Consider the following 26,373-nt stretch of genomic DNA (forward strand, 5'->3'; position numbering starts at 1 on the left):
CACTTTTTTAATTATTATTGTTCTAAAAATACTTTTGCAATTATGAAAATTAAACAACGTAATGATCTTCGGTTTAAATTTGAGAATAAATTTTTTCAAAAAAAATCAAAGTGGCACATAAGCTTATAAATTTAAACATTATGTTTAAAATTTGACATCTCATTTACGGATGCTTTAACAAATAAAAAAAATGTTTGGTATATAAAGGTGCATGATCCCTAGAGGGACCTCTGCCGGGAGCAATCATCACCATGTAATTAGCACTTAATTAGTAATTATTTAATGTTTGATAGCACAAAACCTAAACGGAGATCAGCATATGCCACCTTAAACTTAATTATTTAATGTTTGATTAGCACAGATCTAGTTGCTTCATTTAGACGGCCAATTTTACATATCTGACAAAAATACTCTCTTCTTGAACAATACTCATGTATAGATTGGCATCGTTGTGCTCATAAAATAAAGAAAGTTTATTCTTGACGTTTACTTCAAAGAAAGTAATGATATGTTTACATATAAAATGGAATTGAATCCCATCCGGATTTACTTTGTAGGAATTCTCACGTTTTAATCATTCATCGTGTATTATGCTGTCAGAAAAGCATTTAACTTTTTTTTATTTAAAATTAAACACAAATAGTATCTGACGAAAACTGACCACAAGATATACGATGAACGACTAAGATATGAGGATCCTTAAGATCCCCACAAAGTGGATCCGAAGATGATCCTCTTCCATCTAAAGTAGGTATGAGAGGAAACAAAATTATTTTCGATTTCTAACTTCATCACGTTTACTAACACATAAAAAATCAAAATTTATATGAATCACATTCTAAAATTTATAATTAAATACACATAAAACCAAAAATTAGATCAATCAGAAGAGCATTTGATCTAATGCTCATTCATTGAGAGTTTTAACGAAAAACTCATGGTACTGTTCACTTTAACGAAAAACTATATTTTTACACTAAAAAGTCAATCATGATACTATTTATTTTACCATTTATTTTGTCTTTATCATTAAAACTCAAAGTTTTCAGGTCATTTTTATTAGTTTTCCTCATTCTTTATTCTCTCAAGTTCATTTTTTGTTTTTCTTGCCGTATTCCTAGTAAGAGAAATGCTAATTCTTTATTTCTGATAATGAGACTTTTTCAAAAGTGAGATTCTTCACGTACTCTCTGTCATTTTAATATTTAACGTCAATTTTCATGCTAATATTATAAAATAAATATGAGATGACAGAAAGTACATGAAGAGTCAAGTTACTTAACATTTATCTGTTCAAATTTCTGTTAGGAAATCTAGTCAATGATGAGGTCAAAGATTAGTAGTTATTGAACATGAAATAATTGTCTTAATTAGGTTAATCCTAAACATTAAACAAATCGCAATTATCACCTAATAATTAAATTACCAACTTAATTACGTTTTAATTATGTTAAGAAAACAAAAGGCCAACTAAACCACAACAACCCACCACCACCACCACCAACCGCTTGGGGAAAAACAAACTTCACTGGAGAGGGACGTTCCTTCCGACATTTTCCCTATTCTTCAAGCAACAGCCTAAAACGACAGCGTCTTCTTCTTCTTCATCCTCGATCTTCAGCTAGGGTTTTCATATTTATCCCCAATGTTCGATAGAGTAGTCAGTCTCTGAACTTCCTTCGACTAGGTACTTTTCTCTGCGTCGATCTACGCTTCGTATTTCCCATTCCTGCTACTGTTTTTTTTGTTGAATTTCAATTTGGGTTTTTCAGTTCGGAGCCTGATTTGGGGATTTTGAAAATGGTGGACGCGGGGCCAGTTACACCTGGACAGGTAGCAAAGACTGTTAATTTGTTTTATGTGATTTGATCTTCTGCTGATTTGATTGAATTCCTAGACTTTTTCATTTTCTTAGTTTGATTTGTAGTTGTTCAATTCTGATGAAGATCTGTGAATGTTAGGAAGTACTGGTTTTTAATTTTTGTTGAACAATAAGAAATTGCTTTGTTCTTTAAGTTCTTGATCCGAAGAAAGTTGCGTGATTTTGTAATGGAATTGCCTTTTGTAGTGGCTGGTTGGGTTATAGTAGCTCATAGAATGGAAGCCCTATTTGGAGTAGTAAATCTTGTATCTTGGTAACAAAGAAAATGCAACATTGTACAACGATGGCTCTGTTCAACTAATCCTTAATATTTTATTTTCTACCCAAGTAGATCAAGGATCTTGTTTTTATTCTAGTAATATCATAACCAAGAGACTCACATTTCTGTTGGTGCATGGGAAACGCAATGCCTCAATGTGTTTGGACTTTTGTGCAATTCTAAATGCTTGACATGCAATCAAACTAGCTACACTTTTGAGCCTGTGTTAAATAGATCTGTCTCAAACGTTATGAAAGATCTTGTTTTGGTATCAATAATGTAAGAACTAAATGAATGAGCAAATTTATTGAAGCTTTCTATATCATTCCCCAGGTGTCGTTTTTGCTTGGAATCATCCCCGTTTTTGTCACATGGATATATTCAGAGTACTTGGAGTATAAAAAATCTTCATCTCATCCTAAAGTGTGAGTTCCTTACCTTCAAAGTGGCAATATGAACTGGTCTTTTGTTTTATTGGCATCAACTTACATGCTTCCACTTACCTTTTATTGAAATATGAAATATGGAGTTAAATATTTCATTTATATTCTATTCTGTTAGCTGATACAGTAATGCTGGCTTCCCTAGTTCGCATAGTTTGACTGTGAGATAAGTGTGACAGGGAGTGCTTTTATTTTTCACCTCCTCACTTTTCAATCGAAAGGAGCCCACCCAGGCCTCATGCAGAGTTTGTGGCCATATATTATGGTACTTGATAAATCAAGCCTAGTACAAACAAAGTCCAAGTGAAACCCTTGTCTCTTTGGGTTTTTCGTTAAAATAAAGGAAGAAAACAGAAAAGCACCGACTTTTAAGGGATTCTGATAATGATGAATAAACAAGCACACTTTGAGTGTTTAACAGAACGTAGTTATAAATATGGTCAACTAGTGATTACTTCTATTCAACGATCATTACCCAACTAGTCTACATAAATCAAATGTGGATATTAAAAGTATTTTGAGTACGTTGGATGAGTGGTAATGGTGCTCTAGATATGTCTTTGATTAGAAATGAGATACAAGGATTTTCAAAGATATGATATTTCGAGCCAATATTCTCTAATGCGGAACAACTAAGTTTTTTCTATCCTATTGTAGTCATTCAGATACAGATACTAATCTGGTTGAGTTGGGGAAGGAGACAATCAAGGAAGATGAACGAGCTGTTTTGCTGGAAGGAGGTCTTTCAAGATCAGCATCTACAAAGTTTGATAGTTCATCCATCAAAATAAACTTGATCAGGTTACCATCCATAATATACAGTATCTTCATTGAATTTTTGTGTTGATTTTACTTTTCAAGGTCTTTCTCACATTCCATTTCTCATGAACTTCTAGGTTTCTGACAATGGATGACTCTTTTTTACTTGAAAACCGAGCAACTCTTAGAGTGATGTGAGTAATTACTAATTAGTACAATATGTATCTTTGCAGGGTCAGATTTCTTATTTATATTATACTTATATTGCACTCAATGCCAATTGTAGGTCTGAGCTTGGTGCAATTCTATTCTATTTCTACATATGTGACCGCACAAATATACTGGGAGATTCTACGAAGGTACATTTGTCTGCTTCCTGAATGTATTCTTAAATTACCACTAGTTACTTATATGGACAACTTGCACAGACGCTAGTATCATGATAATAAATGTGTATCAGCACATCAAAGGTTCTAATCTATTAGCTTTTTCCACGTTGTCCGTTCGTTCTCACTGATATTTCTGCCTAAGTGCCCTGAGTTCACCTATCTGGCTCATCATTTCACATCCTGATATAAAAGGATACTATATTTTATATGGCTTCTATTAAAGAAAAAGTTAAGATGTTGGTGTTACTATTTTCCAACGTTGATATACACAAAAATTCTTTCTTTTATATTCAGATGATCACATGCTGATATTTACTATAAGAACAATAAACTGGTTTTTTGTTGTAAAATTGATTAATTATGTGGTTCTTCTTTGAACAGAAATACAATCGGGATCTTTTCATCTTCCTGTACCTTATCCTTGTCATAGTTTCAGCAATGACATCTTTGAAGAAACATACTGACAGATCAGCATTTTCTGGAAAATCCATTCTTTACCTAAATCGGCATCAGACTGAGGAATGGAAGGGGTGGATGCAGGCAAGTACTCTTTACCAAGATCATCACTTTTAGGGTACAGATATTTCCTTTGGGAAAGAAGAACTGTGTGCTCTTGGTATTTCTTCTCTCTTTTGTTTTAGGTGGGGAACTGTGAACTTATACTCGTGGTGACCTGCCACTGTTATTTTTACTGTTTGGGTGTTTGTACATAATAACCATGAACCATCCATGCTTGTCTAACTGGAACAAGCATGTGTCATCCTTTGATTTTTTCATTATCGGTTGAACTTAAATTTGGATACTATATGCTAGATAAATCTGTAGATTTGATTGGCTTTTTATTCATTTAGAGTTTATCAGATTTGATGTGAAAACCTACAATGGTACGCTTTAGTTTTCTTCCAGTTGAACATCAAACTTTGTTATATATAAAGCTTGGTGCGCTCACTACACTGTTTATAATATTTAGTTATGAATGTACTATGAGTCTAATTCATCTTTTTTGCTTCTTGTCAGGTCCTGTTTCTAATGTACCATTACTTTGCTGCAAGTGAGATTTACAATGCAATACGTGTCTTTATTGCTGCTTATGTTTGGATGACTGGATTTGGAAACTTTTCCTATTACTACATTAGAAAGGATTTTAGCCTTGCCCGCTTTGCTCAGGTAAAATGTAGTTCTGGGCAGTATATTCTCACAAATGTCCTTGGGGAGTACTGAAATACTTGTATTCTTTATTGTACAATGCAGATGATGTGGCGGCTGAATTTTTTTGTGGCGTTTTGCTGTATTGTTCTTAACAATGACTATATGCTCTATTACATCTGTCCAATGCACACTCTGTATACTCTTATGGTGTATGGAGCCCTTGGCATCTTTAGCAAGTACAATGAGATCAGATCAGTGATGGCTTTGAAGATTCTCGGGTGCTTTCTTGCGGTTATCTTGATTTGGGAAATACCCGGAGTATTTGAAATAGTCTTTCTTCCTTTATCATTCTTATTGGGTGAGTAACCCCATTCGGCTTTCTGGTTTTTTATTTATATTATGTTTTTCACTGTTGGAAATTCAACCCCCCAAAAAAAAAAAGAAAAAAAGTACAGTTGGAAAACTCAAGAGCTTTCATCTTTTCAGCATGGTGGTTCTTCTGATTCTGACTTTTTGATAAAATTTAATCAAACTCATCCTAGAGTCTTTATTTTTTGATATTCGATTTTCATTTTTGGACAGGCTCATTACTTAGAACCTTTGGCCAATATTGTATGAAAAATAGTTTATAACCAATAAAAGATGGTCATCCTCTTGTGAATTATTTATATATATATATATGCATGAATATTGAATAACTTTAAATAGGTGACCAGTTCAAATACTTTCAAGTTAAGGGGCTTGAGGTTTTGGCAAAAAAAAGAAGGCCCGCTTGTACATATAGGTCTTAAACTAATTTGACATTCTTTATATAAAGAAGACGAAGAAAAGGTTGATATGTGATTCTTGATTTGTTTCTGTGCATGAATTTCTTACTGTTCATGCATTGTTCAAACTTATCGCCTTTGTTTCCTACTGTGCAGGGTATACTGATCCTGCTAAACCAGATCTCCATCGTCTGCATGAATGGCATTTTAGATCTGGACTTGATCGCTACATTTGGATCATTGGAATGATATATGCCTATTATCATCCTAATGTAATCTCTTGAATGTCTACATCTGGTTGCTTTTGCTCTCTTGATACTCCAACTACTGAAATTTTAAACGTAATATCTCTTAGGTGGAGAAATGGATGGAGAAATTGGAAGAATCTGATACCAGAAGGAGAGTCTCAATCAAAGCTGGAATATTTTCCAGTTCTATATTTGTAAGTTTCATCCTTTATGGCAGTTATCTGCTTACAAAAAATTGCAAATGTTTTGATCTTGTAATCTGATCTCATGCTCATTATTTCTTTGTTGTTAGGTTGGGTATCTGTGGTATGAATATATTTACAAGCTGGACAAGGTTTCATACAACAAGTTGCACCCCTACACATCCTGGATTCCTATAACGTGAGTGTTATAAAACTTTTTTTTTTCTTTTTCAATTTAAGCAGAATGATTTTCTAGGAGTTTTATCAGATGGCACAATTTTCGGTCGTTTACTCTTCAGTTCACATTAGCGACTTACCATCACCTCTGCTTATTGTGATTTCAGTGTATATATATGCTTGCGGAACTTTACTCAGCAGTTGCGGGGTGTCTCTTTGACTCTCTTTGCGTATGTATTCTTATCTGAGAGTCAAACACAGCAGTCCCTCTTGTAGGGTTAATAATTGTTCAGTCCTAAGTGGTTTTTCATGTTTATGAAAGGTTTTGCTGACTCATTTTGTGTACAATTTCACTTTTGTAATGCTAGGTGGCTTGGGAAGATTACTTTGGAGACCTATATTTCACAGTTCCACATCTGGTTGAGGTACGTGACACTTCTATTTTTTTATTTTTCTTTAACTATGACCACTTAGTCCATACGTTTTTTGACCAATGGAATGCTTCTTAGTCTTTACAAATGCCTTATTTTCATATAGAATTACACGAAACTTTTCCTTTTCTCGTACAGAACAAACACACCTAATGGACAGCCTAAGTGGCTTCTCTCTGTCATTCCAGAATACCCGTTGCTCAACTTCATGCTGACAACCGCCATCTATGTTTTGGTAAGAGAATCTTCATTTAGCCCTTAAAACTTTGCAAGCCAACGGTACTTACAAATTCTCATCTTCCATCTGCTGTTCTGTTGACTTGGTTCTGTAGGTATCTCATCGGATTTTTGAGTTAACCAATACACTTAAGACAGTGTTTGTACCCACCAAAGACAACCAAAGGCTGCTTCATAATTTTCTTGCCGGGGCAGCCATATTTACTTGTTTGTATTTTGTCTCGTTCATTCTTGTTCAGATTCCTCATTGACCCGTAAGAACCTTTCTGCTATGCGCTCACTCTTTATTTGTTCATAATTCCATATATTAACGAGTTTTACTGCTACAGGCTTAACCGTTCAAGACCCAAAAATGGGTAATGCAGATGTTTCCTGTTGGATGTGCATATATAGAAAGAACTTCAATAAGGGAATTGGAAGATGTCGGTTGCGAATATAGCCTGCAAAGCTTGCGTTTCAACATTTTTTTTTTTTGTTTCGAGAATGGCAAACTCTCCGTTGCCGTGTGAAAGCTTGGATGTGGATGTTAGATTTCGCTTTGGAAAGTTTGGCCGGAGCAGGAAGCAGGAAGCAACAATGTAGATCTCTGTACCTTCTTTTTCTTTGTCCCACAGTTTTGTTAAATCACTGAAGAAAATGTAGATCTCTGCGACATAGATTTGTTGTTTGTTATAAGTCAAAGTTCAAATTTTCATGAGCAGTGCAATATCTGTTTGACGTAACTGTGAAGAAATGATTATTAAGATATTATTTTTTCAATCATCGGGGGAGGGAAATTCGAACTTGAACCTCCTCCTCACCTTCTCCTCCGCCCTCCTCGTGTTCCAAGACGACTCTACAGACGATCCAACTGGAGGATCGAAAGCAAAGTATGCAATCGGGTTGGTACACTATCATATCCAAGAGCGGTGATGGATATGATAGCGTACCAAGAGCGGTGATGGATATGATAGCGTACCAATCTCTCGTTGCAACCTGCGCCGTCTTGGTGGGACTTTTCGGTAGCGGAGAGTGGAAGGGTTTGAGTGTGAGATGGAGGGGTACGAATTAGGGAAGGTATCCTATGTCATGAACTTGATACGGTCAGCGACAACATGTCAACTCTTTGGTGTTGGTATGGTGGGATTGATTTTTTAGGCATAGCCTCTCTTCTCCAATGCCATAAATGTTGTGTGTTTGCTGTGATTATCTTCCATGGCAAAATGGATGGGATTAAGGCAATGGTGACGCAGCATGAAGCTAATCAGGATACCAACGAAAGCCCTCGAAGAATGAATTCTAGAGCCATCAGATTTTGGGAAAAATTCCAAAGGATTTTGTTTGATTAATGATTCAAGATGATTACAATATTAGTCAGCCAATGGCTTAAATAACCTGATTACAACACCCTAGGGTAATTCAGAGGCCTTAGAAAATTAAATGAAAGCAAAACGACATTAATTGGACGCAAGGTTTTAAAATACGCTAGGCGCTAGTCGGGTAGCGGGCTGGGGCCTTGCGCCTAGAAGGCTAGGTGGGTGCCAAGGTGGACTAGGCGGATTTAAGTAAATCTATTATATTTTATGTAAATAAATGTCTGTTTATACTTAAAATATATATAATTTCATCATAAACTACAAAATAGAATGACATATATATTATGAAGTATTGGAACATAATGAAAACATTGGGAACAAGCCTATAATGTGTTCATTTAAGTATTCAACAAGTCTCTTATAATTTATTGAAAAAAATAAATTCAAAATGAAAGTTATCTATTTTTTGTCTAAGTGAGTTGCAACCTAGGCGGGTGCCTCAATAGGCTTAAGCATCATTTCTTAATTTTCAAACGCCTAGGTATTAATCGGGATGATGACCAACTGCCTAGCGTCTAGGCGACTCTAAGCAGAGATTTTTAGAACAGTGATTGGACGACAAACAAAAAGTTTGATTTTTATTACAGGACTTAAAACGCAGTTTTGGAAGCCTAAATGACCTCAGGCGCTAAATATGCAAATTCTTGCGGCATCCTTTAAACTTCCATTGGTCCATCTCCTCTCCAATCCACTTGCCATTTGGGGATTTGTTTCATGTGTTTATTAGCACTACCTTGATGACCCAAAAGTCCAAGAGGTGAGAACACAAATGCAAATAGTTGAAGAGATTTTGTTTTTTGTTATAAATAGGTAAAAGTTAGAGAGATAATATTTATTAGTGACATGAGCGAAACAAGTGTAAAATATTAAACTGTATCTATAGCACAAGAGGATGACAAATAAAAGAGGTATGAATAGATACTAATGTTATTGATCTTTTCTTTCTTACTTTGTATCTTGATTGTAGTCGGAGTGCTCTATTTATAGAGCAACTCCAGACAAACATTTTGAAATTTACAGTACACATCTTTGAAAGTACGATCCTCCTTCATCTCCCAAGTCAATATCACTTTGTGTGGGCATTGAAAATCTGTGTGAGCATTCATAACACTGCCAGTGTTTTCAATGCTGCATTCAACGTTGCCAATGTTTTTAACATTTTTGCATATATCAAGTTTAACATCAAATAATTCAATACCTAAACAAATATATTTTATTTAATAAAAAAAAATTAAGTATGTAATGTTTGTCGTATATTGTTGTATGGTTGTAAGACTCGTCAAACGTACCTAAACTAACCTACTACTGTTTTAAGGTCTATGATACATATAATTATAATCTTGTGTCCAGGTAGTTAGCTAGCAGCTGATGAACTAGTATGTAATGGACCCATGACTACAAATAATTGTACCTATCTTTGTTGAAATTTTAATAGAAAGAAGATAAGGGTGGACCTTGACTTGTCACTGACACCGCATGATTTAATGAATATCAAAACTTGTTTGTTTATTTATTTATTATTATTCTGAATCAAAAGTTATTTTGCAGTCGAATGAAAATAAATAAATATTGAGGAATAACGGGGTCGGTACGCATATTTTATGAAATTTTGTTTGAATTAAGATAAATTATGATTAGGGTTGAATTTCTCCAATATATAACGTAAAAAAATTGCAGCTTTGCTGGAAGCAAAGATTGGCAGCTTTCTTTTGTGATTTTTTATTTGTTGCAGTAAGCAGGATTTGAGCGAGAAGCTGCTGTTTTGGAATTTAATGAGTGATTTTTCTTGACTTGGTAAAGTGAAGCTCAGAACATGATCAACTACTAGTCGACTTTCTACAAAAGACCAAATTTGGAGGTTTCTATTCTTAATTAAGATCCTCACCGTATTTTTGTGTTACATATTTGGAGATCGAATCGTTCAATTTAGATCATATGATCCTTATTAGTTCATTTTATCAGTCTATCTCATACAAAATAAGGGTTCAAATTTATTTCTCTCATTAGTGATCTAGATCTCTAAATCCATAGACTCTGAACATAGAGATTTGCAGAAAATCTCGATTGGTATTCTTATAGAGCTTTCAAAAGGAGAATATATATTTCACTTCATTTCGAGTAAGTAAACGCTAATTACTGTATCTTCGAGATTGAAAACTTTAGATCACCGATATCCTACTTATCTTAAAGGAGTTGAAGTTCTTGTGCTCAAATATACACACACGTAGCCAGAAAATGAAGTGTCGACATAGAGTTTTTTCAATAATCTCAGCCGCCTGAAAACAGGTAGATTCATATATCGGACAAGGTTGAGTGATCCAATTTGGTCCGTTTTATTTTTCATGAATGTGATGTCCTTGTCTGTAGCTTGCCGTTTCTGAGGATACAAAAAAAAAATATAAAAAAAGCAACAATAATACAAATTACAAGAGTCGTAGCCCGCATGCATTTCATTTACATAATTTATGTGAGCTGAAACAAGGACCCCCCCCCCCCCCTCTCTCTCTCTCTCTCTCTCTCTCTCTCTCTCTCTCTCCCCTCCATTGTTTGTGAGTTTTTTCATCTTTGACATGGGAGAAGCTCAAGAACTTCAGCTCAGCATCGGGGGTAAGTCTACTTCTATTCTATGTGATCTTTTCTGAGTATATATAGCAACTGAATTAAAGTTTATCTAGTATGTACCGGAATTCTTGACCGCATATTTAGTTGTTCTACGAACGAGTCTATTTAGAACTTTTGATTGATACATGTTAAGTGAATCAAATTACGAGAAGTGAATTATGTTCTTATTACAACTTACGCAAGTCATAAAAGTTACGAGTTGGGGGTGGTTTTGGGGGGAGAATTCTACAAAATCCCAACCTTGTTATTATCCTAAGCTTAATACTGATCCTTGTAAATATATGTTGCTATAGTTAAGGAAGCAAATGGAGAAGATGAAACAAATTTATCAGGGCCTCCAGATGCCTCCGACCGATCACTGCTACCGCGGCGCAGAGGCGTCAACTGGTGGATTAGAATCGCCATTTACTCGTTCCTCGTCATTGCCGGCCAGTCAGTTGCAACGTTCTTGGGGAAACAGTACTACGACAAAGGCGCCAAAAGCAATTGGCTGGCGACAGTAGTACAACTTTGTGGCTTCCCTATCATGCTTCCCTACTATTTTATCCCAGCAAGCAGAAATAATCCAACCCCAAAAGGTAGTCCTATCCCATCAAAACCACCGTCTACCAAAGTCCTCGCATCAGTATATGTCTCTCTTGGCTTACTGATAGCCCTAGACTGCTACCTGTATTCCGTAGGACTATCTTACCTTCCTGTGTCTACTTATTCCCTCATTTGTGCATCTCAGTTGGCCTTCAACGCGTTGTTCTCATTCTTCCTCAACGCGCAAAAGTTCACTGCTTACATTGTGAATTCTCTAGTTCTCCTCACCATCTCCTCCACCCTCCTCGCGTTCCAAGGTGAAGACGACTCTGGAGGCGATGATCCAAGTGGAGGGTCGAAGGTCAAGTATGCAATTGGGTTCCTATGCACTTTAGGGGCATCTGCCGGATACGGATTAACGCTCTCCCTAACTCAGCTTGCCTTCAAAAGGGTTATAAAAAGGGAGACGTTTAGAGAGCTCGTGGGCATGATAGTGTATCCAAATATGGTTGCAACCTGTTTTACCGTGGTCGGACTTTTCGCTAGCGGAGAGTGGAAGCATTTGAAGGGTGAGATGGAGGGGTATAAACTAGGGAAGGTATCCTATGTGATGAATTTGACATGGACAGCAATAACATGGCAGGTCTTTTCTGTTGGAGCAGTAGGCTTGATTTTGGAGGCCTCTTCCCTCTTCTCCAACTCCATAAGTGCTTTGGGTTTGCCTGCCGTTCCAGTTCTAGCTGTGATCTTCTTCCATGAAAAAATGAATGGAATCAAGGGAATAGCCATGGTTTTGGGTATTTGGGGATTTGTTTCGTATGCGTATCATCACTACATCGAAGATCGTAAGTCCAAGACGGAGAATAGAAACGCCGGAAATGATGAATCTTCGAAAGCTTTAAGGGTTGAATAGAGAGGTCTGTTTTGTAGATCAATCTCTGGTTTCATGCAAAAGAATATAATTACAAGCTTACCAATTGTCCTGATGAAAGGCTGTTGCTTTCCACTTTAATCTTGTTTCGTACGGCCTGAAACATGTTTTAAATCATACCAGTAGCTATATATACTGACTGATGCTTGTTGATGCAGCCTATATGTTTTCCAAAAAATGTTTAAAACGGTGTTGTAACGTCTTTACAGTGATACCTCCATCACCTGCAAGAATTTCAGGTTTTCCATATTACTCAAGAGCTCTGCTTCTTCTGCCTCCTCTTCCTCTCTCTTTCTCTCTCTCTGGTATATCAGTTTAAGATTACACTTCTGACATGGGAACGGCTCAAGATATGCAACCCCACATCGTAGGTAAGTTAGATTTCCATATGTACACAGATTTTCTGGTTTTTCATGTTTTCATATGGTTCTTCTGCATAAATTCCGAAAATTGTTTCGACGGTTTTTTCCCTTTATATTTGTTAATTATCTAGCAGTAGAATTAGAGCGCACATCTGCAATGGAGGAATGAAGAAAAAACACCGAATAGTTTGACAGATCGTTTATATTCATATGCTATAGAGAAAAAATTGAGAGTTTATTGATGAACTAAATCATAGATGAAGCCACCTCCATGGTAATCCAAATATGCGTTTCATACCAGTTAAAGAAGCTGAAGAAGACAATGCACATGAGTTTAAGAAAAACCCCCACCAAGCAACAACTTCTCAGCCCGGAGATTTTACACGATGGGTGCGTATCACCGTCTATACGCTATCATCAGTTTCTTTGTTCTCTGCAGTAGTTACCGGAGTTTTTGTCAACTAAAACTAATCCTTCAAGTTTGAATGTCAAAAACGGTATGTACATTAGACATAACCAAACCGACTTTATCACTGACATGCCGGTTTAGAGCTATGCCTTCAGTATGTACAGAAAAGTTTAAAACGTCAACATTTTGAAACATTATGAGTGCCAAATATATGCAGAACATCATCACGTGGAAGTGTGAACTAGAAAAGGGAGGACTGCACAGCCTAAAAGGTAAAGATATAATGATGCGTTTTGATAAACTAGAATGAAATTACTGTTAAATTATATGAGGTTACAAGTTGAAGCCAGTTATGCATAACTTTTGATTTCAAGTATTCCCTAAGAAAGATTATAAATATCGTAACGATCTTTACACAATCCTCGTAGCACAATGATATCAGTTTCTTCTTCAATTAGTAAGAAGTTAAAAATGCTGGCAACTATAGTTGTATTTAAAATAACTGTAGAGGTTTAAAAAAAACCTTGAGAAGTGCACATGACATTGAGAAAACCTCGACGTTGGAGCACGTATAGCAGCAGCAGAATCGGATCAACTACATGAGACAACCGACATAGTGAGCTCTGGGATACTTCTTCTGCAACTGGGGCCATTGGACAAAGAACTGATCGGCTATCCGTAACTTGTAAAGAAGCAAGCCGCTGAGGGAGAGCCTCTGCACTCTTGCTATACTCTCAACATAAAACACAGAGGACCATCTAATCCCCACAACCTGCACATTTCCGATATCACCTCACTAATCGAAAAGGTCCCGAAATTCATAACAGCAGAAAACCGCAACGACCCAACAAAGAAATATGAGAAAAGAACATCAAAAGGATCAATCCAAACCTTGAATAAGAATGCAATTACACAAAGTGGAACACAAGTCCCAGGCCCATTGCACAGAATCTGCAACACCAACAGCATTGATCATCAACAATTTGATCTCCAATGTCTCATATCAACAGAAACAAATTGCGAAAATGCGAAATAGCGAACATCTGAAAAGGCGAAAAGATTACCACTTGGGGTCGGATTCTGATCATTAGCCAGAGCCCATGAGCCAAAGCAATCAAAGTAGTCAAAACAGAGGTGAAATAAGACTGACCCACTTCCCTGCTCCGGTAGATCTGCATGAAGTGCGAGCTCGAACTCTCATCGGCGTTCTCTTCGAGCAGTCGAGCTTTCTGGAGACTCATGTTGTCAGTGGCCGCGGCGATGTAGAACCTGGGGGAAAATCTGTCTCTTTGAAGGACGGACAACAGGTTGATCATCTCGGCGGTGTGGCCTCCGGAGCCCAATACGATTAGGGTGCTGAGGGGTTGGGGAGCTGAGCCTTTCGAACTGCTGGGTTTGCGGGGTTTGTGGGGTTTGCCAGTTCGGTGCAGGACGTAAAGGAACCGAGTGACGATCAGCGTTGCGGCTGCGATTACAAGAGTGATTGCGACGGCGCAGCCCATGTTTTGGGGAATCGAAAGGCTTTCGCTTTCCGTCAAAGGCGAGGACTTTAAGGGAAAATACGGAAGCGACTCTCAGATGAAGTGATCGAAGAAACAAAAGGGAATTTTCGGTTTATTCCCGGGAATTTTTTTATTTTTTGAAAATTTTAATGAAAAACTTATGGAAATGTTTATTTTAACGAAAAATTAAAATTTTCAATTTTAGTATTATTTAGTTTACTCTTTATTTTATCATTTTCGTTAAAATTCAAAGTTTACAAATTATTTTCTTTAGTTTTCATTTTTTTTCCCGTATTCTAACTAACTACTAAACATATTAATAAAACTTGTATATCAATCAAAACTCTAGCAAATTACCACTCTAATCTTCTTCACAGAACTGAACAAAAATGAAAAACGTGGACAACTTAGTAATTACATCTAACACAAATTTTACTGTTTTCTATACTAACATCACAACCATGTAAATATAACATATCTTATTTAAAAATTAAAAAATAAATATACCCTGCTTTTCTCCTCTTCTTCCTCATCTGTGCTCATTAATGATAAGTCATAGTAAATTAAAAAATAAATTTACTTTGCATAGGTGGAGCGCATGTGCCGATTGCTAGCATCTTTTTAAAAGAAGGGGACAAGTTGGAGCAATGAAAATGTTACCCTTTTGCAACCGAAAGGTCACAGATTTGAATCATGAAAACTTCTTTGCAAAACAAAAGTAAGGCTACGTACAATAGATATCCCCCGACCCTCGCAAAGTGCCTTTGCTCTTTCTAAAAGAAGAAATGGAAAAAGAAACAAATATGTTGCATTGTAAAAACTGTTCATGGCTCAAAATTTGTTTGTTTTGCATAATGTTCTGAAGAATTGCTTGTCAAGTCCTGAGAGTGATGCAGCTTTCTTCAAACACTGATTAAACATTGCCCAGAGCCGAAACAGTCACAAGCCATTTCGTGTTTCAGATCTACGGTCGAGTAGCGTTCAGCGATCCTGACTAACACAGCATAGCGTTTCAGAGCACCCCAAATGAGAGCATCGAAATAAGTTTTGGTTTCTCTTATGTCTCTTCTTCAATTTCCGTCTCTTCACAAGTGTAGCAAGCTATTATTCCCTTCTGCGGTTCAGCGATCAACCTTGCACCCCAAGTAAGAGCAGATCAAGATCATTTCGGCCAAAAATGCAAGTAAAAATGGATTCTTCACTCTCCGGTGTAACTCCTGTTGTCAATTGTCCTGTTTGTTTTGTTTTCTGCGTATTGCGGGGAAGATGGGGAAAATATCCATCGAGAACCACCACGCTGGACTTCAGTACAAATCAAGTTCTAGAAATGAGGCACACATCCGATCTCACCAAGACGAGCAGTCAATGAGTCTAATTCGGCATAAATAAAGTTAGCTTTAGGATGGGCTCTATCACCAGTAATAAAAGCATGCACACCATCCTTCAGCTCAATCCAGCTACAGCCCGGTGTCTTCTTCACATTCTGTTGGCTCATTGAATGTCTAACTTCTGTTACCTCATCATATTGACCATTCGCTACATAAAGATTGGACATCAGCACATAATTACCAGAGTGCCCTGGATCAAGTTCAATCACCTTCTGCCCAGCGACCTCTGCGAGATCCTGGTTCCCATGGAGTCGACATGCTGCTAGCAATGCCCTCCACAGCACAGGATTGGTCTCGATAGGCATTTCTAGCACCAGTTCATAAGCCTCCTCCAGATGCCCAGCTCGACCAAGCATGTCAACCACACAAGTATAATGCTCGATGGTTGGAACCACGCCATACTTCGACTTCATTTGTCTCAAGAATTCACGCCCTTCTCTGACTAAACCTGTATGGCTGCACGCAGACAAAACCCCAACAAATGTAACCTCATCAAGCCTAATTTGTGCCTCAACCATATCAGAGAACACATCCAATGCCCTGCTGCCATATCCGTGCATGCCATAACCCATGATCATGATGTTCCAGGATGCAACATCCTTATTCCTCATCTTATCGAAAACCATATAAGCATTTCTCATGCTCCCACATTTTGCATACATGTCCATGACTGCATTGGTGATTTGCACGTCGTCAACATTCACATCCCTCTCCAACCCATGTTTAATCATATATCCATGAATTTCTCTACCATGCATCAATGCTGCCAGATGAGCGCACACTGGAAGGACCGTCGTGATGGTTACCAAATCAGGAAGAACTCCAGCCCTTAACATTCTATCAAAAAGCCTCAGAGTCCCATCGTGATCACCACATTGCTCATGCACCGCAATAATTGAGTTCCAAGAATATATATCCTTCTCAACCATCATCTCAAAAATCTTCAAGGCGTCTCCAACACACTTGCATTTCCCATACATGTCGATCAACGCATTCAAAACCTCAACACCTGAATCATACCCCATTTTCGTCGCAAACCCATGCACCGCTCTCCCATTGTTAAAACCACCCATCACAGCGAAAACCGACAAGACCCCAGTCACGGTAAACCTACTCGGCACAACCCCTTCCTCACCCATCATCCTAAACACCGCCAAAGCCTCCTCAAGCCGCCCAATCTGCGCAAACCCATTAACCATCGCATTCCAAAGCACAACATCTCTAACAGGCAATTCGTCAAACACTTCCTGTGCCTCCTCCATCAACCCAAATTTTAAATACGTATTCACCAGAGCACTGCCAACATACACATCCAACTCCAACCCAAATTTCACCACCAACCCATGAATCTTCCTCAACTCCAAAACCCCACTGCAACCCCTAATCACACACGGAAACGTAAACTTATCCGGCACAACACCGGCAAACCGCATTCTTCTATAAAACTCGAACCCATCCCTACCCAACCCGTTTGCTATAAACCCAGCAATGACAGCATTGTAAGCAAACACATTGTGGTCAAAAGACTGATAATTGAAAGTCGAAACGGCGTCGTCCATCTGGTTGCACTTGGAGTACATGTTGATGAGGCTGGTGGTGGAGAGAGGGGAACGGAGGAAGCCATTGGCGAGCATAAATGAGTGGACTTGCTTGCCTTTTCTGAGATTCTGGCGGCGGGCGCATGCTTGAAGGGAGGCTATGCAGGCGGCGAGGTCGTGCGGCGGCTGAGTAGGCGACAGGGCGGCGGAGTGCGAGAAGGAGGAGCTGAGGCGCAGAGAAACAGATGGGTTCCTGAACAAATTGGTGGCTTTGTTCATCAGGAGTGTCGGTGTCTGATCACAGCACCATGAATTTTTGCAAAGATATTTATTTATCTATTTAGAAATAATAAATTCCTTGGCTTTACAAAACGTTGCTTCCAAGTTCCATAAATCGCGATTTTACAGGTGACTTTTATTCTCCGGAAAAATATTAAGTTGCATTGAACCACAAGGAACTCCAATTCCTAACTATCGTATGTCATAAAATAATGGCTTTTAATGATCTCCGTTGTTATAGGATAATCGGAAGTTAATACCATAGAGAAAAAAATTCAAACGTAAATATTTGTAGTAAAGTCCGTTAAAATTCAAGCCCATAATTAATAATTTCGTCAATTCTTTATTAACATTTTCATACCACCCCGTCTTTTTCCCAACTTGGGTTCTGCCTACCCCCGCCTCTTTCTGCACTGCTTCCGGTTGATGGCTATCGTGCCTCTTCATGCTCTTTTGATTTCTTCGATTCGTCTTTCAGCTCAAACTAGCCAGGACTCCTATTATGGGTAGTGTTTTTTTTATAGTCCTTTGCTCTTTACAAATCCCTGGCTCGTTCATTCACTTATTCAGATTCAATCTCGTTTGATTGTTGATTAGTTCATAGGTAGTTAGTTACTCTTTACATTCCGTCTCTCTCTCATTTTCTTTCCAGACTTTCGCCCTGGAGCAAAACCAATGGATATTTATCTGAATCCCCAGCACCCAAATCCTAGAGTCACAAAATGTGACAATGATGAGAAATATTTCTTTTTTTTGGTCGAAAACAAAGTAAGCAGTTTCATTGAAAGAGAAAAATCCAGTACAAGCACATTAAATTAGCCCAACAAAATAAGAATAGCCAAAGCCCAATCAGTAAAAATGCAAAAAACAAATAGTTAATTAACTAATAACTTTCAGCCCCAAAAGGTAACATCGATGACGATAATTAATTGTAACAATTAATGTTTGCAATTTCACAAGTTCATACCATTAAGGTAATAATGTTGACAATTAATGTCCCCACGAGTGGAACTGATGTAATGTGACCTAAGTTCCAAATTTTGTGGAAGGGCCACCCAATAAGGATATTGGCCCATGAAAAGGGATCTTCTCCGAATCTCTTTCATCAATCTTGTCAATCAACAAATTCAGACTCTTGAAATTTGATTCAACGACTAAAATTATTATAACTTTTAAATGAACTCCTTGTTTTTAGCTGTTAGATCAAATTTCAAAAACTCAAATTAATTGATTGACAAGATTTAATGGAACGAATCCGGAGATGATCTCTCTCCCATGACCCACACCCATCACCATTCGATTTGGATAAGAGTGTGATGCGCCCAACTTTGCATCTACATTCTACACCTCAACTCCTCAATATTGTTCACTAATCCAATTCAAAATTTTAATTTCTTTTATTTTTTAAAATATGAGCTATCTTGTAACAAATTAATAGAAAATTAATGAGTGGTTTTGGTACGTTAATTTACTTTTTAAAATGAGAAACACTCACATATGTATTTTAATAATTTTTAATTATTATTGAGTAATTTATCAGCGTGACTAATCGAACGCAAAGAACGGTCTAAAAAATGAATCCGTGAAAAATGAAATAAAAAATTAACAAAATAAAAAGGGGAGAGGATTCGAATATACCTTCCTTGGACCGGAGATTGCTTCTGCTTGGACACACCGCGAGTCGTACGATGAGAAGAAAGAGATAATAGTAAATCCAACTAGTACTCATTGTGCCAAAGAAATCACTCCTTCGTCTCTCTCTCCACGGAAAGAGGAGAGAGAAAGCTTGAGTTGATCATCAATGGCGGTCAGGCTAACGACCTGGTTCGTAACTCAGGGGCTCACCATTAGCGGCTCCAACTCCACCTCCAGGCACTGCTCAAATTCGAGCTCCCGCTTTTCATTTCACTGCTCTCCCGCTTCTTCCTGCAAGCTCCGGCACCGCAATCTCAGGTCCCTCTCTCTCTCTCCTCTCTTTCTCCCTCTTCTCTCTGAGCTCGTTTATCGATCAAATTCTCAAAGTTCAATCTGCTTGATCAAGTGATTGATGATGATTTTGATTCAATTTCAAACTTGTGAAGTTGCTATTGCGTGAATAAGAGGCAGAGACTGAGGAAGAAAGACTCGGTCGAACAGCCTTCGATGACTGCAGATTTCCAGCTCAATGGCGACGACGACTCCGAATCTGAAAATGCTTCTTCGGCGGGCGTCGTCGTTCCCATTGAAAGCGTATCTGATGACGAAGCTCGCACTGCCAATGGAGACGATTCGATTTCGACGGCTCTGACTCCGTCTGATCAAGCAGATCCTTCGGTAACTCATCGCCTTTGCTTTTCGAAACTCAAGGGTTCATACATACATATTTGTTCAATTTTCATACATTTGATTACTCGTTGGCTTTACAGGCGTATAGTACACAGGATTTGGTTGGCATGATTAGAAATGCAGAGAAAAGTATGATATTACTCTTCCCTGTTCATTTGGTTTCATTTATGGTCCGTTTGGGACTGCTTTTGTTAGAAGCACTTCCAGGCATAAGCACGTCTAGCACCTTTATTAGAAAACTTCGAAATTTATAGCACCTTTATTAGAAAACTTCGAAATTTCTAGCACAAATTCACATGATTTTTTTTAAATGCAGTTAAGAAAGCAGTTGACTTATGTAAAAGTGCTTCTAAGTTTTTTTTTTTTTTTTTTTTTTTTTTTTTTTTTTCAAATGTGATCAGAAGCGCTTTTAGTCTTTAGAAGCATTCCCAAACAGGTCTTACTGTTTATGCCTCTTCTATTAGATTTGTGAAATGTGTATGTCTTTGTTTCCTTAGATATCCATATTCTCAACCAAGCGCGGGTTAATGCGCTTGAAGACCTTGACAGGATTCTTGGTGAGAAGGAGGCATTGCAAGGAGAGATGAATGCTTTGGAAATGAGATTGGCAGAGACCGATGCACGGATTAGAGTAGCTGCCCAGGAAAAAATAAAGGTGGAACTTCTAGAAAACCAGTTAGATAAGATGCGGAATGATCTGAATCTTAATACTGGTGGTGGTGTCGAAAGAGGTCAGGTGGAGATTTTTGAGAATGAAGACGAGCTGTTTAATGAAGAAGCTCCTGTACCATACAGAACTAGCATCAATGTTCTTGTTGCCAATCTGAATGCATTGAGATTAGAAAATCAATCCCTCAGGAATGATGTAGAAGCACTTAGGGAGGAGCTTAGCTGTGTGAAGAATACGGATGAACGAGTGGTAATGCTGGAAAAACAACGGTCGACTTTAGAGTCTGCCTTGAAAGAGTTGGAATTGAAATTGTCAGTTTCTCAGGAAGATGTTTCCAAACTATCCAATCTTAAAGTCGAATGCAAAGGATTATGGGAGAAGGTGGAGAGTTTGCAGCTACTGCTAGACAAGTCAACCAAACAGGCAGATCAAGCTATTACCGTGTTACAGCAGAACCAGGAGATTCGAAAGAAAGTTGATAAATTAGAAGAATCTCTTGAAACAGCTAATATCTATAAAGAGTCATCAGAAAAGATGCAACAATATAATGAGCTAATGCAGCAGAAGATAAAACTTATGGAGGACCGGCTTCAAAGATCTGATGAAGAGATACATTCCTATGTTCAATTATATCAAGAATCTGTGGAGGAATTTCAAGATACGCTAAATACTCTAAAAGAAGAAAGCAAGAGAAGGGCAGTTGATGAACCTGTGGATGATATGCCGTGGGAATTTTGGAGTCGTTTATTGCTTATGATCGATGGTTGGTTGTTTGAGAAAAAAATATCAATGGATGATGCCAAGGTGTTGAGAGAAATGGTCTGGAAGAGAGATCGACGAATTTGTGACTCATACATGGCATGCAAGGAAAAGAACGTGAATGACGCTGTGTTTACATTTCTCAAACTGACATCATCACAAACAAGGTATGAACGTTCTAGTATTAGAAGAATGAAGGGGTTACATATTTAAGCTTCTATTTAATCTGCGACTTTGTTGATTTTTAGTCCAGGATTGCATGTCGTTCATATTGCAGCAGAGATGGCACCAGTTGCTAAGGTGAGATTAGCTTGCCTTTATACATTTGTATCTTTCTTTGCTTTATTCTATTAAGATAACCGAGTGGGGTTTCTTACTTGTCAAGCTACAATAACTTTTATTACAGCAGTTCAGATTCTGGAATTTGTTAAGCATTAACATTTGTGTAAATGTATAGGGACAACTCAATGATCTTTCATTTGGTTTGATAAACATACCATCAACATAACTAGTTAATTTTACAGGTTGGTGGTTTGGGGGATGTTGTGGCTGGTCTTGGTAAAGCACTGCAGAAGAAGGGACACCTTGTGGAAATTATACTTCCCAAATATGACTGCATGCAGTACGATCATGTTCCTGACCTAATGGTAAACTGAATACTTAATGAATCTTAGAAAAGATGTTTTTCTATTTGAGTCTCATTACACGTTAACATGCAGGCCGTAGATGTGGTGCTGGAGTCATACTTTGATGGTCGACTATTCAAAAATAAAGTCTGGGTTGGCACTGTAGAAGGTTCGTACATTGAAAGTTTCTGTTTGCATGACTTTTTTTGTCTTGGATTCTCACTGTAGTCTTGGATGCTCACTCTAGTGTTGATTATGCAGGTCTTCCAGTTTATTTTATTGAGCCTCTTCATCCTGACAAGTTCTTCTGGAGAGGACAATTTTATGGGGAACGTGATGATTTCAAGCGATTTTCCTTTTTCAGTCGTGCAGCCCTTGAGTTGCTTCTTCAATCTGGCAAGAAACCAGACATAATTCATTGCCATGATTGGCAGACAGCTTTTATTGTATGGACCGTTAAACCCTTCATTTTTCTTACCAGGCTGTCTTTGACCACCTTTGTTCTCTCAGTGACTGACTTGTTGCTGTTCTTAGGCACCACTTTACTGGGATCTATATGCTCCAAAGGGATTGAACTCAGGTAGAATATGTTTTACATGCCACAACTTTGAATACCAAGGGACTGCGCGTGCTTCAGAATTGGCATCTTGTGGTCTTGATGTCCACCAGCTAAATCGACCAGATAGAATGCAGGACAACTCAGCACACGATAGGATCAATGCTGTTAAGGTATAGCAATTGTTGATTCATCTATTACCAGCATCTTTCAGGAGTCAGTAAAACCTTTCCTGATTCCATTTTCATTTTTGTTTTTCCTCTTTAAGGGTGCAGTTGTATTCTCTAATATTGTGACAACAGTATCACCCACCTATGCGCAAGAGGTGCGGACTGCTGAGGTATGGCTTTTGCTCATACTTACGAGTTCCTATAGATATCAGATTCAAATTCAATTGCTTGCCCTGTCCCAGCCTAGAGACATTGTTTTCCTTTAACATTTGATTCTGGAGAATCTAATTATTTTCACCAAATGTTAATTTCTGTCATAAATTGAGTAAATATGTCTCTCTTGTATAAGTAGTAATCCAGATTCCAGACACGTTAGTAATAACATCTGAGTATGATTTTGTTTATGGATTTGTGCTGAGATGATGTTGCCCTCTTTAAGATGAAAGAAAAACTTTCAAAAATGTGCTTTTCTATGAGAGCTTTGATATAGAAGTCATCAGGTGTTGGACTCTAGTAAATTATGTGGCTCCTACTCAATAGGTTCTTCTTGTTGGACACTCAATATCCCACTTTTATTCTGTTTTTGGGCATAAGTACACTTCACAGATGAGAAAAGAGAACAACATTTCTCTTCCCTACTTGTGCAAAAATATATCATGGTCTCTGTTTTGAACTTTCATGACAAAGTCAAGATAACTTTACGGTAGACCGCCTTGAAATTGATTAAGATGCCATGGGTGAAAAGTCTTGTGTAGTTAGCCAATTTGTCGAATTTTTGTGTCAGTCATATGGTTTGCCTGATGTATCATTTCATGCTTCCATGTTATTGGATATTCTTGAACTTCCATTTGTATAAAAATAGTTGTTTATTTATGATCACAGGGAGGACATGGTCTCCATTCAACACTAAACTTCCATTCTAAGAAGTTCGTTGGAATTCTAAATGGTATTGACGCTGATGCGTGGAATCCTGCCACTGATGCATATCTCAAAGTACAGTACAGTGCTAATGATCGTCAGGGGAAAGCAGAAAATAAGGAAGCATTAAGAAGAAATCTGGGGCTTTCTTCGGCAGATGTCAAGAGGCCATTGGTAATTTGATTTTCTATTAAATTTGATTTTCACATGGAGTCATATTTGGCACTCCAAAAAATGGCATCATATTCTATTTTCGGTAAGCGGTAAGCCAGATGAGTGATTGCTCAAGCAACTTTAGTCCTTAGTTGAAACTGTTTGATCACTCCTTGAATAGGTGGGCTGCATAACAAGATTGGTGCCACAGAAAGGTGTGCATCTTATCAGACATGCGATATATCGAACATTGGAGCTCGGAGGACAGTTTGTTCTTTTGGGTTCTAGCCCAGTTCATCATATTCAGGCACTGCTCTATCTTCCGTTTTGATATTATATCCTGGCTATGTTCGTTACTGTTAGACTTTTATGTTGTTATATATGCTCAAGAAGGGACATGTCTGGGCAGTCTCTTATCATATAAATATATTGTTAAGATGAATGGATTATCAAACATTATACCTATTCTCTAATCGAATATATTACTAAGATTCTGGGTTCAAGTACAATTTAATATCGCGTGTTGAGTTCTTTGTGGTGTGTTTGTTGGGCTTATTTGATTAACAAGTGGTTGTAAATACTTATTAGTAGAACCGTTAACTGAAAGGTTTCTTGCCATGTTTTCTACTGTAGAGGGAATTTGAGGGTATTGCAAGTCATTTTGCGAATCATGATCATATTCGGTTGATTTTGAAGTATGATGATTCTCTTTCCCATACCATTTACGCTGCTTCTGATATGTTCATCATCCCGTCTATCTTTGAGCCTTGTGGACTTACACAGGTAAAGTCTGTTCTCTTACCCGTGCAAAACTTCAGCACACCAGTCCCTATGTATTGCTGGATTAACGTCTTATTTTTCTTGGGCAGATGATAGCCATGAGATACGGTTCTATACCCATTGCAAGAAAAACTGGTGGTCTAAATGATAGGTGGGTATCCAATGCCAATAGCTTCTACTAACGATTTATGTTATTCCTTGAAGTGTAAACTTAATTCCTTATATACTTTGTCTGCAGTGTCTTTGATGTTGATGATGACACCGTACCTCTTCAGTTTCGGAATGGATACTCATTCTTGACTCCTGACGAACAGGTAAATCTCACACACATACACATTCTTGTTTTTCTTTTCTTTCATTCTTCTTTTTTATCGGTGGTTCCCAAGGCTTGGAATTTGATAGGACATCCTTGCATCATCTGTCTCCGTTATTCTCGTGATTTTTCTCCACTTCAATATTTTAGTTTTCCCTGTCCATGATTAGCTGTATCCTGACTTGGAAATGCCGACAGGGATTAAACGGTGCTATGGAACGTGCATTCAACCTCTACATGAATAACCCTGATAGTTGGCAGCAGCTTGTTCAGAAGGTCATGAATATAGATTTCAGTTGGGATACTTCTGCATCACAATACGAAGAACTCTACTCCAAGTCTCTGGCCAGAGCAAGGGCAGCCGCTCGCACTTGAGCTTTGCGATACCTCGCTAAACCAGACATGTCGACGCTTTATTTAGCGAAACCAATGTGACTTCGTCTCTGACAAATTGGAGCTCAAACTGAGAAGCTCAATATATGGATGCATGTTGTGAATGCAAGTAATCTGACCAGCGAGCACAACAGAAGCTTGAGATCGAATATGTTCAAGTTCTGCAAGGGTTATGCATCAATGCTGGAAGCGACAGAGTCGCTGCGCCTTCGTCCAAATGTTCATTTTTTTACATTCGATCGCCATTTATTTGTTCATAAAACCAGCTGTAGTTGTTGTATGCTAATGACTAGGTTCTTGCTATAATTACAAAACTCATCTGTATACACCGCTTAGTAGGATAAAGCTTTGTTGTTGCCGTCGTTGGTTGTATACCTTTTAGGTCATTTTCTATACGCAAAATATAGAAGAGAGATGAAACAAATAAATGTTCAAAATCATCTCCATTTTGAGCAATACTAATTGTCGTTTGAACGCTTCAATCTTTTATTCTCGTAATTGTTGTATCTTTTTCCTTCGTAGAAGCAAATTAAAATAACCGAGCTCGCACTGCACGTAAATTCGGAATGATTTTATTCGGATCCTGCCGGCACATATTTGATCAACTGTCGTTTATCACTCAGTTTAATCTGTTGAATTAAATTCAACATTCAAACTGGCATGTTCGTTTAGGATTCACATTTTAAGGATTTGACATGAAGAACAAAGTGTGGGTTGTCATCTATGCACTTTTCCTTCTTCTTTATTTGGATTTCAAACCAGTTGTATAAGATAAACTTACACGGGTGGGATTAACACTCGAACTAACATGTGTCGATACTAAATGTTTGTATTTGTATGTACTCAAGAAAAATCGTTGTTCCAGTAAAGGAATAG

At 37.8% G+C, this 26,373-nt stretch overlaps 5 protein-coding genes across 6 annotated transcripts; 3 read left to right on the forward strand and 2 right to left on the reverse strand.

Moving 5' to 3' along the window:
- The first annotated feature begins 1,481 nt into the window (after positions 1–1,481).
- LOC137725584 (protein REDUCED WALL ACETYLATION 3-like) lies at positions 1,482–7,640 on the forward strand. Its single transcript, XM_068464317.1, has 17 exons — positions 1,482–1,687; positions 1,773–1,833; positions 2,475–2,566; positions 3,242–3,385; positions 3,481–3,537; positions 3,630–3,702; positions 4,114–4,272; positions 4,750–4,899; positions 4,984–5,239; positions 5,805–5,920; positions 6,004–6,090; positions 6,189–6,277; positions 6,423–6,485; positions 6,624–6,680; positions 6,825–6,921; positions 7,019–7,177; positions 7,253–7,640. The coding sequence occupies exons 2-16, from the start codon at positions 1,801–1,803 to the stop codon at positions 7,172–7,174; spliced, it is 1,629 nt and encodes a 542-aa protein (XP_068320418.1). The 5' UTR covers positions 1,482–1,687; positions 1,773–1,800; the 3' UTR covers positions 7,175–7,177; positions 7,253–7,640.
- A 3,133-nt stretch (positions 7,641–10,773) lies between these two features.
- On the forward strand, positions 10,774–12,627 carry LOC137725280 (purine permease 21-like). The gene is made up of 2 exons (XM_068463915.1): positions 10,774–10,885; positions 11,194–12,627. The coding sequence occupies exons 1-2, from the start codon at positions 10,849–10,851 to the stop codon at positions 12,336–12,338; spliced, it is 1,182 nt and encodes a 393-aa protein (XP_068320016.1). The 5' UTR covers positions 10,774–10,848; the 3' UTR covers positions 12,339–12,627.
- A 109-nt stretch (positions 12,628–12,736) lies between these two features.
- Positions 12,737–14,734, reverse strand: LOC137725281 (UDP-N-acetylglucosamine transferase subunit ALG14-like). Of its 2 annotated transcripts, XR_011067481.1 has the most exons (4): positions 14,192–14,734; positions 14,019–14,078; positions 13,651–13,899; positions 12,737–13,151 (listed from the first exon to the last, which is right to left on the reverse strand). XR_011067481.1 is itself a non-coding variant. In XM_068463916.1 (3 exons), the coding sequence occupies exons 1-3, from the start codon at positions 14,627–14,629 to the stop codon at positions 13,723–13,725; spliced, it is 675 nt and encodes a 224-aa protein (XP_068320017.1). In that variant the 5' UTR covers positions 14,630–14,734; the 3' UTR covers positions 13,177–13,722. The 2 variants fall into 2 exon arrangements, 1 of the variants encoding a protein (XP_068320017.1); XM_068463916.1 differs by lacking the exon at positions 12,737–13,151 and having other exon boundaries at positions 13,177–13,899.
- A 643-nt stretch (positions 14,735–15,377) lies between these two features.
- Positions 15,378–17,986, reverse strand: LOC137726865 (pentatricopeptide repeat-containing protein At3g14730). The gene has a single exon (XM_068465820.1). It carries the CDS (start codon positions 17,832–17,834, stop codon positions 15,951–15,953), a length of 1,884 nt encoding a protein of 627 aa, XP_068321921.1. The 5' UTR covers positions 17,835–17,986; the 3' UTR covers positions 15,378–15,950.
- Positions 17,987–19,498: 1,512 nt separating this feature from the next.
- On the forward strand, positions 19,499–25,979 carry LOC137726552 (probable starch synthase 4, chloroplastic/amyloplastic). Its single transcript, XM_068465485.1, has 16 exons — positions 19,499–19,787; positions 19,916–20,147; positions 20,240–20,288; positions 20,657–21,755; positions 21,837–21,888; positions 22,113–22,235; positions 22,308–22,383; positions 22,476–22,660; positions 22,749–22,943; positions 23,039–23,110; positions 23,823–24,032; positions 24,193–24,318; positions 24,645–24,794; positions 24,881–24,942; positions 25,030–25,105; positions 25,303–25,979. Exons 1-16 carry the CDS (start codon positions 19,636–19,638, stop codon positions 25,477–25,479), a joined length of 3,036 nt encoding a protein of 1,011 aa, XP_068321586.1. The 5' UTR covers positions 19,499–19,635; the 3' UTR covers positions 25,480–25,979.
- The last annotated feature ends 394 nt before the right edge of the window (positions 25,980–26,373 follow it).

Source organism: Pyrus communis, chromosome 2, assembly GCF_963583255.1.
Source record: "Pyrus communis chromosome 2, drPyrComm1.1, whole genome shotgun sequence".
NCBI classification, from domain to species: Eukaryota; Viridiplantae; Streptophyta; class Magnoliopsida; order Rosales; family Rosaceae; genus Pyrus; species Pyrus communis.

Bases quoted from the DNA above. Each gene is read 5' to 3' on its own strand.
- LOC137725584 (XM_068464317.1), top strand. From the start codon at position 1,801: ATGGTGGACGCGGGGCCAGTTACACCTGGACAG. The intron at 3,386-3,480 runs GTTACCATCCAT...ATGAACTTCTAG, and splicing joins ATCAAAATAAACTTGATCAG to GTTTCTGACAATGGATGACT. The intron at 4,900-4,983 runs GTAAAATGTAGT...TGTACAATGCAG, and splicing joins GCCTTGCCCGCTTTGCTCAG to ATGATGTGGCGGCTGAATTT.
- LOC137725280 (XM_068463915.1), top strand. From the start codon at position 10,849: ATGGGAGAAGCTCAAGAACTTCAGCTCAGCATCGGGG. The intron at 10,886-11,193 runs GTAAGTCTACTT...ATGTTGCTATAG, and splicing joins ACTTCAGCTCAGCATCGGGG to TTAAGGAAGCAAATGGAGAA.
- LOC137725281 (XM_068463916.1), bottom strand. From the start codon at position 14,629: ATGGGCTGCGCCGTCGCAATCACTCTTGTAATCGCAGCCGCAACGCTG. The intron at 14,079-14,191 runs GTAATCTTTTCG...TTGGTGTTGCAG, and splicing joins TCAGAATCCGACCCCAAGTG to ATTCTGTGCAATGGGCCTGG. The intron at 13,900-14,018 runs GTTTGGATTGAT...GGAAATGTGCAG, and splicing joins TAATTGCATTCTTATTCAAG to GTTGTGGGGATTAGATGGTC.
- LOC137726865 (XM_068465820.1), bottom strand. From the start codon at position 17,834: ATGAACAAAGCCACCAATTTGTTCAGGAACCCATCTGTTTCTCTGCGC.
- LOC137726552 (XM_068465485.1), top strand. From the start codon at position 19,636: ATGGCGGTCAGGCTAACGACCTGGTTCGTAACTCAGGGGCTCACCATT. The intron at 20,148-20,239 runs GTAACTCATCGC...TTGGCTTTACAG, and splicing joins CTGATCAAGCAGATCCTTCG to GCGTATAGTACACAGGATTT. The intron at 24,319-24,644 runs GCACTGCTCTAT...TTTCTACTGTAG, and splicing joins GCCCAGTTCATCATATTCAG to AGGGAATTTGAGGGTATTGC.